Consider the following 11,155-nt stretch of genomic DNA (forward strand, 5'->3'; position numbering starts at 1 on the left):
CACTTTCTTTTCTTTCATTGGTAACCATCATTGGTTGTCTTTGTTTGCAGTTCAGACATGTTCAACAGGTTCCTCTTTTGTTTCACAAAACCACAATCGGTTCAATCTCTATGGCGATGCTGTCATTGCCCTGGAAGCCACATTAAGTTTGAGAATATCTTTTGTCAATCAAGTGTCCCATAGTCAGAGTAGCCACACTGGTTCACTTTTGTGACTAAGTCGGTATAAATACTAACTTCCTCCGATGGAACCCTGTTTTTTTTGGGCAGAGGAAGTCCTCATGTTAATAAAAGAATGGGTCCAAGTCAGAACGAAAGACGGGCAGGATAGTGCAGTGATTTATGTGGGGGGTTCAACTCCCGACTGGAGAGGGTTCGATCCCAAATGTCCGCAGCCATCTGAAGGCTTTGATCGCGTGATCGGCTTGTCTCGATTGCCTCACCTCAGTAGTTCAAACGTTCTTCTCCTCTCTCTCTCTCTCTCTCTCTCTCGCTCTCGCTCTCGCTCTCGCTCTCGCTCTCGCTCTCTCTCTCTCTCTCTCTTCCCCCCCCCCCCTCCCATGCAGTACCACATCAACAAGCTGTCCATCATGTCCTCGGACCACCACATGAACAACAGTGAGAAGGAGGTGGACGAGGTGGACGCCGCCCTGTCGGACCTGGAGATCACCCTGGAGGGAGGCAAGACCTCCAACACGCTGGTACGGGGCCCCCTCCACCATCGTGGCCTCCTCATGCATGTGCTTTTATTCTTCTTAAATGTGTTCTCACTGTGGGTCTATTGTTTGATTCTTTGGCCTTGTGTTAATTTTGGATCGTCTGGTTCTGATGTACCGAGTTAAGTGTATGTGTTACTTTGTTTGTATCAGATTTTGTCAGTGTGTGCATGTTGTGTGTGTGTGTGTGTGTGTGTGTGTGTGTGTGTGTGTGTGTGTGTGTGTGTGTGTGTGTGTGTGTGTGTGTGTGTGTGTGTGTGTGTGTGTGTGTGTGTGTGTGTGTGTGTGTGTGTGTGTGTGGCGTGTTCATTTTGCGTTTAGGTCTGATGTGTCAAGTCGTGCACGTGCACACACTTATCAAGAGTTCTGACAGCACATATGCTCTGTGCTAGGCCTGGGAAAGGAAGCCATACAGTTACTCGTACCACTAGTGCAACATTTTGAACCATTATTTAGGTCGTCTGAGACTGACAAAAGAGTGAGCTTGTGAGATAGTGAACTGCTGTCTCCCTGCCAGGAGGGATAGGTCCTAAAGGGGTAGCCTGATATCCAGGCTTCTATTGTTTAAACAGACCGTTTTTCATCTTATCATCTTATCATTCGACAGCATTGTGACACTGACAGGATGTGGAGACGTTTGGAAAAATATGTTTAAAAATAATATATCCGCTTAACCTCTGGCCTGTCTTCCTTCTGCTTTCCAGGGTGATATCACATCCATCCCAGAGCTAGCCGACTATGTCAAGATCTTCAAGTAAGTCCAGATCTGTGAGCTCATCTAGCCCCGAACAACGGCGATGGTTATTCTCTGTTGCTAGCAACAACATGTGTGCAGAGATCACATCTGCCCAAAGCATGTTATGTTCAAAATCACATCTCTAGAGGAGAGGGAGAGAGGCCAGGCCTGGTATGTGTCTTGGATAATTTAGATTAATCTCTTCTGCTGGTGAATGACATCATCACCTTGTGAGTTGGGGGAGGGGGGGGGGGGGGGTGTGAGTAGCTATTAGCTAATAGCTCTTATTAGTGAGACAGAGAGACTTCAGGTGGGACCAGTGCATATATTTGACCCTTTTTTCCATGCTCCTTTTGTTTTGTAATTGGTGCCATTCTCCTGATCCTCCTCCTCCTCTTCAGTCTCATCTGCCGCCTCTTCCAGCTCTTCCTTACTTGTGGAGAAAGGGAATGGCCATGGTCTTTTTGTTTTGTGCGTCTTTTGAAGGCTGACATGGTCTCCTATATCGTGTGTGTTTGTGTTCCTCCAGGCCCAAGAAACTGACGCTGAAGAGTCACAAGCAGTACTGGTGCACGTTCAAGGACATCACCGTCTCCTGCTACAAGACCAAGGAAGAGGCGCACGGCACCCCGGCTCTCCAGATGAACCTCAGAGGTGTGGAGAGACACACACACACACACACACACACACACACACACACACACACACACACACACACACACACACACACACACACACACACACACACACACACACACACACACACACACACACACACACACACACACACACACACACACACACACACACGTGAAGCCCTTTGAGACTGTAACTGTGAACAAGGTCTACAGGAATAAAATTGATTTGACGCTCGACCACACCTTCATGCATGCATCTATTCACACACCAACGCACGGCCCACACACTTAAAAGGGCTCACCCATACTCAGACCTGCGTTCACAGTCACGGATACAAGAATGTACGTTATCCTTTCTGATGTGTTGAGTGTGTGTATGTAAGAATTTGAGTGACCTATGACCCCCCCCCCCACACACACACACACACACCCTCTCTGAACTGTGGCTTCTGTGTGTGCAGGCTGTGAGGTAACTCCAGATGTCAACATCTCCGGTCAGAAATTCAACATCAAGCTGCTAATCCCCGTGGCGGACGGCATGAATGAGATCTGGCTACGGTGTGACATGGTAAAAAAACATAAGAAACCTGGCCACACAAATTCAACACTGTTGGAGGGATTTCATGAAATAACCATGTTTAGGATTCCCCCCTGCCCCTTTAAGAATTACATGTTGACCACACACACACACACACACACACACACACACACACACACACACACACACACACACACACACACACACACACACACACACACACACACACACACACACACACACACACACACACACACCCCCCTACCTGTAGGATCACCATCGTTTTGTTAACTTAATGACTGAAAAAAGGTATTTCTCCCTCCTGTATCATTATTTCGCCATATTGTCCTGACTCCTCGTACTCCCGCCCCCAGGAGAAGCAGTACGCCCCCTGGATGGCGGCGTGTCGCCTGGCCTCCAAGGGGAAGACGATGGCGGACAGCTCCTACAACCTGGAGGTGCAGAACATCCTGTCCTTCCTGAAGATGCAGCACATGAACCCCGACCCCCAGTACATCGCCGAGCCCATCACCACCGACATCAACCCCGAGTGCCTGGTGTCGCCCCGCTACCTGAAGAAGTACAAGAACAAGCAGGTAACGCTGGGACCAGACACAGGGGTGTCACTGGACCCACCGGAGCGCATGAGCCTTGGTTATGAGGGGGACTGGGAGGGGAAATGGCGCTCGATTAGATGACACTTTATTCATGTCTTAAAGGAAGTCCAGGGACCACAGCAGCAAAATAACACGCGTGTCAAATGATGACATGCAATCAAAATAAAAATGTAATATCCTAATATAGTGCAATATTGGCCATATATACTGTAAATTGCACTGTATAAAATATAAGGTATACTTACAACCAGGAGGATAAAGAAAAATGTTTTTACGCATGAAATAATAGCGATAATGGAAATAATGGCAATGGCTTCTCCCTCTGTTTGGAGATGGGCATCATGTCATATCCTAGGATAGAGGGTTTGCAGTATGGGATCCTGCTCTGAAGGCTGGACTGGGTGAAGATCGCTGCAAGTGTGGCGAGACTTGTCCCTCAGGGAGTGTTACCCGGGACTATCCATACAGGAGATGGGTGTTGTTTTGGGGGAAGGGCTTGTTGATGTGTTCCCTGAAGGGGAGGCGGAGCAAGGCGGAGGAGTTACTGATGTTTCCCAGATGGGTGCCTCCTGGCATCGGTGCCGTGTTGTGTTGGAATGCAGCCTCTCGCACCCTCCTCCAGCCTCCACCCCAAACTCCAGCCCCACACCCTCCCTCACCCAGCCAGCCTTGAGTTCCCAAACTCCCATGTCTGCCCATTATTGTCTCTCCGTCTTTATCCCTCCCTCTCTGACACTATTGATTACCTCGCTCTTTCTTTTGCTTTCTCTCTCCCTCTGTCTTTTTCTCTCTCCCCTCTCTATTTCAGTCTCTCTGTCTCCGTCTGTCTGTCTGTCTGTCTGTCTGTCTGTCTGTCTGTCTGTCTGTCTGTCTGTCTGTCTGTCTGTCTGTCTGTCTGTCTGTCTGTCTGTCTGTCTGTCTGTCTCTCGCCCCTCTGTCTCTCTCTCTCTCTCGCCCCTCTGTCTCTCTCTCTCTCTCTCTCTCTCTCTCTCTCTCTCTCTCTCTCTCTCTCTCTCTCTCGCCCCCTCTGTCTCTCTCTCTCTCGCCCCTCTGTCTCTCTCTCTCTCGCCCCTCTGTCTCTCTCTCTCTCGCCCCTCTGTCTCTCTCTCTCTCTCGCCCCTCTGTCTCTCTCTCTCTCTCGCCCCTCTGTCTCTGAGGAGAAGCCAGGACAGCCGACGGTTCACCTTATATCCTGTTTATTACAGTAGACACACTGTTGTCTGGCTCAAGTCTCTTTCACACTCTTTCTCTCGCTATAATTCAGATGGAAGGTCACATTCTGTATAAAATAAAAATACACTTCATGGATTAAAAACTACATGGATGTATTTAGAATTACAGAGTGAACTGTCCCTGATATCTGTGTCAGTTACCAATCTGATCCTTTCCAATTCTAATGTCTCATTCAATACTTGTTCCATTACTCATACCGATACCATTTATGTTATAATATGCAGAAGTAATTCTTGGCTCTTCTAACCAATAGGAAAACTGTGTCTGGAAAAAGAAGTGTGTGTGTGCGTGCGTGTGTGTGTGTGTGTGTGTGTGTGTGTGTGTGTGTGTGTGTGTGTGTGTGTGTGTGTGTGTGTGTGCGTGTGCGTGATCAAACGTATACATCTAATATATACCTGTACCGGTAGAGAGTGGGGGGCCTGGTTTGCATTAAGCTCTGCAGAAGGACTGCAGTGGTCCCGGGGAAAGGGGGTTTGAAGAGGGGGTGGGTGTGTGTGTGATGACTCAGTGGAAGTCTGGTTCTCTCTCTAACCATCACCCCAGCATGAAGTGGTTGTCTAGCCAGAGAGAGGCCGCTGGATTCTGATGACGCATCCTCAAGCAGGAAATGTCTGCAGATCGACGCGGCCCGATAGAAATCCCAGCCGCGTGTGTGTCATCTGGGATTTATAATGTATTTAAAAGGAGTTTAATCTAATAATAAAAACACGTTTAACGTGCACCAGAGAAATTCAGAGCATGGCACAGTGCGTCAGCGTTTGAGGTCGCCATCGTGTATAAAGTACATCAGAATAATTGGTAGTCCGACGGTGGAACGGCCTACAGGGGGCGCTGGTGTTGTCTATCTGCTCTGGCACCACTCAACCAGACCACCCTCTTGCAGGGGGGGGTATGCTCAGGGCCGTGTGTGTGGGCGTGGCGGGTCAGGAAACGAGCCGTCACTGGACACACTGAGCGGGAAATATGTCCCCTCTTAGTCAGCTGTGGAAGCAGACGTGCATCATCCCAACCCCCATCCCTACGCCAGATGCACACTACACGTACACTCACTCCGCCCCTACTAGGGAGCTTCTTCATGATGCTTTCCCTCTGAGACTACAGCACAGTTCGAAGAAAACACACTTTTTTAATATTTGTGGTTATTTTCCTTTTCAACCATATTAATATATGGAGCATACAGGGTTGTTCTTGTGTTTTTTTTTGTTTTAAATAAACCAAAACGGTGGCTCTATGACATACTTAAGTATCGTTGAAGAGTTGCTCATTCTGCACAATCTCCTACCGTTCTCGTCCTGCGCTGGTACTTGTCGCCATCTAGTGGTCATAGAAGGAGTAACAACTCGAGAGTCACATAAGCCGCTAGATATACGTACATTGTCAGATACAATCATTTCCGCATGATCTATTTACCAATTAAATAATTGTCCCTGTTCCCAAAATGTATTTAAAATCTGATTTTATTATAATGGAGGCCAGGGCACCTGACCTTACTCTTAGGTGTTTGAGATGAAAGGCAGACACTGTACTCCTACTATAACATGCTTCACCCTCTCCTCTCTTGCCTCAAATATTGCACCCACTCCCTCTCCCAGCGCTCCCAGCCTCCCAGCAGCTCACCTCTATTGGTTTTGTGTTTACATTTGCAGCATGTTTGCTTTTTATTTATCTTTTTTAAGATATGCCAGCCTTCAGTGCCCTTCTTACCTCCTTGTTTTTTTCCCCTTGTCCCTTTTCTGTCCTTCATGTTTGCCTCTCCCTGTGTATGCATCTTCTCTCTCTATTTCCACATCTCTGCCTCACCTCACCAGCCAGGCTTTATCAGGGACTTGGTAAGTGCGCTATTCCGTGTGTGTTAGCCAGTGTGTCCTAGTTTGTCTTGTTTGGGGAGAAGTAGCTCTCTAACATTAACCTGTGTGTGTACGCCTGTTAATAGTAGTGTTTCACTAGCGTGTTGTTCCATCCTTAATGAGGATACACACACGCACAAGCATGCGCAGCATATTAACCCTAGTTTTCTTCCTTAGGTTGACCCTGTAGTCCTTGTGTTGTGTAACTCTGTTTGTCTAAAGTAGATGTTTGTTATTATGATGACATCACTGTGGTTATTGTCAGACCCAGGGTCTCTCCCATGCCTTTCTTCACATGAACTTATTTAAAGTTAAGCTTTTTGTTTGGTGTGTTTGCAGAGAGTAACTTTTCTCTCTGTGTGTGTGTGTGTGTGTGTGTGTGTGTGTGTGTGTGTGTGTGTGTGTGTGTGTGTGTGTGTGTGTGTGTGTGTGTGTGTGTGTGTGTGTGTGTGTGTGTGTGTGTGTGTGTGTGTGTGTGTGTGTGTGTGTGTGTGTGTGTGTGTGTCAGATCTCGGCCAGGATCCTGGAGGCCCACCAGAACGTTGCCCAGATGAGTCTGATCGAAGCCAAGATGCGCTTCATCCAGGCCTGGCAGTCGCTGCCCGAGTTTGGCATCACACACTTCCTCGCCAAGTACGTCTGCTCAAATCCCCCAGAGGCACCTCCTCTGCTTAAATAATAAAGGGGTGGTAATGGTTCTGATTTCAAACCTTTAACTCTCCTTTATTTCTCAGCCAAAGGCCATTAAATACAGTTTATTATGATTGTTTTTTAGCTATCGTTTCGGTTGATTTCTTCTTAAACATGTCCCTGGTTGGAGTCTTATTAGTTAGTTAAAAGTTTTACTACAGCCGAAAGGTCTAGATTTTACCAGCATATATTAATATTTGTACTTTTTGGTTTTATGTACTTGGGGAAGAATTGTTTTTTTAAGTTTGTATTTTGGTCTTTATTAATTTCTATTTATTTCTCGCCTGTAGGTTCCAGGGCGGGAAGAGGGAGGAGCTTATCGGCATCACGTACAACCGTCTGATCCGCATGGACGCCAGCACCGGCGATGCCATCAAGACGTGGCGCTTCAGCAACATGAAGCAGTGGAACGTCAACTGGGAGATCAAGATGGTACGAGCACTTTTTTTTTCACTGCCCATTGTGTCCACAAGTCTCACTTTTTTCTCTTAAACATGCATATTTTCAAACCCATGCTTCTCATTTTCAACGGCAACAGTTGAGAGGTCATCTCTGCCACCGATGAAACCGATTGTCATTGGTTGACAACGGATTTCAAAGTTCAAAGTCAGCTTTATTGTCAATTACAAAATATGTGCAACACAAATAAATGAATCAAAATTTCGTTTGTCTCTGACCCACAGAGCAATAAGTACAAAAGGATACAATTTGGTAAATTAAGTAATATACTAATAATATATATATAATATATATAATAAATTATAAATATTCTAAAGAAATTCTAAAGGCAAAACTATACGGTAAAACAAAAAGGTGTACAATAAAGTCAAAAAAAGTAAAGGGTTCTTGGGGGCAAATGGCAGGGGGTTTCAGAGTGTGTATTAAATGCATATCGAACAAATCGAGGGGCAGGATAGCGACCGTGGCTATGGTGTCGAGAAGACTCCCAAAAGGAAGGTTCGGGATTCGATACCCAATGCCTAGTGAACATGGCCTGCTCCTTACAGACCTAATGACACAATTTCAATATCTCATAGATAACAACCACACGTTTTGTTGGTGAACATCCAAAGCCCTTAAAGATGACATCATACCACCAGGTCTGAGTGTGATTAGCCGGATGTATGACGGATAGTTGAGCAACATTTGCTACAGTCCACTGGGTAGGCTGGTAGACTGATCTATCCAGCGTTCATCTAGGTGGACACGCCCACTTGAGATGTCAGAATGGCAGATTTTCAAAACATCTTGTAAAGGCTGATCACACTCTCACCGTGCTCCCTCTCCTCCTCTACCACCACCAGGTGACGGTGGAGTTTGCGGACGAGCCCAGCCTGGCCTTCATCTGTGCCGAGGTGGACTGCAAGGTGGTGCACGAGTTCATCGGGGGATACATCTTCCTGTCCACGCGCGCCAAGGACCAGAACGAGTCCTTGGACGAGGAGATGTTCTACAAGCTCACCAGCGGCTGGGTCTGAGGGGTCAGGGGTCAAGGTGCTTTTGGTGGGGGGGGGGGGGGGGCTGGGGGAGGCTGGGGTGTTAAGAAATATCTATTCTATTGTATTCTTATTTCCTGGCGTGTGTGATTTTTGTTTATTATGACGCTTGCAGAGTCTGACAAAAAGCTTTGCCACTTTTTTTGGTTCATTTCCGATCCCTAACATCCTGTTTGCTAAAACACTAAAGATGTCCGCCTAACACAGTCCGGAGGACCTCTGTCACCACCAACCCAACCATCACAACCTCCACTTTGCTAGGACCTGCCTTAACAACCTCTGGACGATACGACGTTTGTTGTTTTAACCCCTCCACCGTATTCACCTGCCGTTTTCCTGTGCCTCCTATTGGTGGAATGGTTGCCCTGACAACCAGTAGAATCCAGTCCCATGGCCGGAATCATTTTCGATGCCAAAGACTTCCTTACCCCTCTTTCTAATTCCTATATTTTCTCTCTCTCTCACTCTATCCACTCTGTCCCAGCTTCTCTTTTGGTCTTTTCAACTGGACCAAAGGGAGCAGATGTCCACCTTCTATAGCAACACACACACACACACACACACACACACACACACACACACACACACACACACACACACACACACAGCTCTGACCCTCCGCTCTATGAAGGATGATTTTCACGTTATTATCTCGAGATCATATGAAGGCGCATGTAAGCACTTCTATCATTTAGACCAGAACCCCGAATGAATAAGCTGTAGTCGGTATTTGAAGTTAGTTTTTTTTTAGATGTGTCCTTGTGTTTTGGTCTCGACCGAACGTGTCCATGTTAGTATCGAAGCGGTGGATTTTCTCTGGGTCGAGTCGTTGCTCTGCAGCTCGTCTCAACGCAAAAGAAGATACTTGAAGAGTTTAAACCGAGCCCTCCCCCTCCTAATTTCAGTCTCAACCGACGTGACGATAGTTAGACGTTATTAAAAACACAAAAGGTCTGTGACACTAGCGTGCAACCTCGCATATCCATATGCCACTGTTTTTGTGGTTTCTTGTTTAATTAGTCAACAGTCAGTTTTCACGTGTCGAGCAATCAAAATAACAGCATTTATTTCCTTGTTGAAAGAGTTTTTTATGCTTTTTTTTTTTCTTTTTTTTGGGAATGCAAAATCTGAAATGGTGGCCATAGGAATCAGTGGTGTGAAATATAGGGAGGGATATTTAGAACCTGTGCTCGATCCTTTCGCCATTTTGGAGATGTCCGTTACCAATAGCATGTGGTGCATTGCCTTGTTCAAGCACTGTGATGTCTGTGCTCCTCAGTGCATGTAAACTAGCCCACCGTCTGTATAACATTGCGCCGCCTCACCTTTTAACTGCCATTGTTTGGTCCTTACACCGTATAGTATTATTAGTATTATTATTGTTATTATTATTATTTTATCTTATCATGCACCAGCAAAAAGGTCACCCAAGTTTTTTTGAAGAAGGAATATATACAAGTATTTTTTTGTTCATTTCTCGCTCATCCTCAGTGTGAAAGAACAGTAAAATGAAGTGTTAGTTTTTTGTAACTAATGTAAAAACAGGTTTTATAGAATTGTACAGATGTTTCATTTGTTGCTGCTTCTTTTTTCTTTCTCTGGGTTTTTTCGGAAGTGTACTCTTGCAGGAAGAAAAAAAAGATGGGGGGGGGGGGTGTAGTTTGTGGCCATTGTGTAGTACCTCTGTGCCTGCAAATGTTGTTGTCTTGTTTTTGAGTTTCAGATAAAGAAATATATAAATCTATATGAAAATGACAGGTCTCAAACTCCAGGTTTCTAGGATTTTACGAAGATTGTTCGTCCTCAATACATTCGTTGATCGTTTTATTTTGAAATGTCGATATTTCTCACACCTTTTTAATTGTGCTCAGTGTCGTCGTCTCTACTTACAAACATAATTTGTCATTCTGTTTCGTACTTAAACGTCTGTGGCAGTCAGTTGCCCCTTCGCTCTCACTATATGAACTATCAATGTTTAGACGCATTCGCTTTTCAAATATTCTTCGCTAAATTTATAAACGTATCACGTTAAGTTTCAGGGTTTCGTCACGGTTGATAAGCACGCCATTGGTTTCTACCCTGGAGTTTGAGACGAAGCGGTTGATACAAACAGAAGAGAAACACGAGCCTAGCCTATGGTGTTTATGCTCTCTCTGGTCGTGTATTCGTTGGCCTTCCTGTGTTCACCGCAGCAGTGCATGGCCTGTTGTGCTGACTGTAAAAATGCATTTATTTTAAAAAATAAAAATAATTTTTATTTAACTTCTCATGGTCTGTTTTTGTTACTTCTGGTTATTTATTGTTATCATAGATAGACAAAGACATGTGTTTTTCTTTATGTTAACGCATCTCATTGAGTTGTGATGTAGCTTCATATCCACCAGAGGCCATACTTCCCCACAGTCCATTCTTCGCTGTTACGCAGAAATGTTTCATAGCGCTGGCCAGAGCGGACAACTGAAATTCCTTGGGTGGCACGGGTCGCACACCAAAACCAAAAGCCCTAACTGAATTTGAGGAGCTCTATTGATGTTGTAGGCTCTAATCCTAAAACTATGTCAATTAAGAGCTAAGAATCACGTGCTGATAAAGTTCATTATTTTACAGTTAATGCTACTAATTATCTGTCGTCCACAACAATCTTG

The 11,155-nt window shown here is 45.5% G+C and overlaps 1 protein-coding gene across 4 annotated transcripts in view; it reads left to right on the forward strand.

The window, feature by feature from the left end:
* The window catches only part of fermt2 (FERM domain containing kindlin 2), a 33,122-nt gene extending 24,614 nt beyond the window's left edge, over window positions 1-8,508 (forward strand). For 2 of the 4 annotated variants that reach the window (XM_056590482.1, XM_056590484.1), the window contains 9 exons: window positions 566-700; window positions 1,420-1,469; window positions 1,981-2,105; window positions 2,551-2,657; window positions 3,002-3,223; window positions 6,286-6,306; window positions 6,833-6,957; window positions 7,305-7,446; window positions 8,319-8,508. In XM_056590482.1, the coding sequence (XP_056446457.1) occupies window positions 566-700; window positions 1,420-1,469; window positions 1,981-2,105; window positions 2,551-2,657; window positions 3,002-3,223; window positions 6,286-6,306; window positions 6,833-6,957; window positions 7,305-7,446; window positions 8,319-8,492 (1,101 nt within the window). In that variant the 3' untranslated portion in view covers window positions 8,493-8,508. The remainder of the gene's footprint in view (window positions 1-565; window positions 701-1,419; window positions 1,470-1,980; window positions 2,106-2,550; window positions 2,658-3,001; window positions 3,224-6,285; window positions 6,307-6,832; window positions 6,958-7,304; window positions 7,447-8,318) is intronic. The other 2 variants (XM_056590483.1, XM_056590485.1) reach the window with 1 other exon arrangement.
* Window positions 8,509-11,155: the final 2,647 nt, after the last annotated feature.

Source organism: Gadus chalcogrammus, chromosome 5, assembly GCF_026213295.1.
Source record: "Gadus chalcogrammus isolate NIFS_2021 chromosome 5, NIFS_Gcha_1.0, whole genome shotgun sequence".
Lineage (NCBI taxonomy): Eukaryota > Metazoa > Chordata > Actinopteri > Gadiformes > Gadidae > Gadus > Gadus chalcogrammus.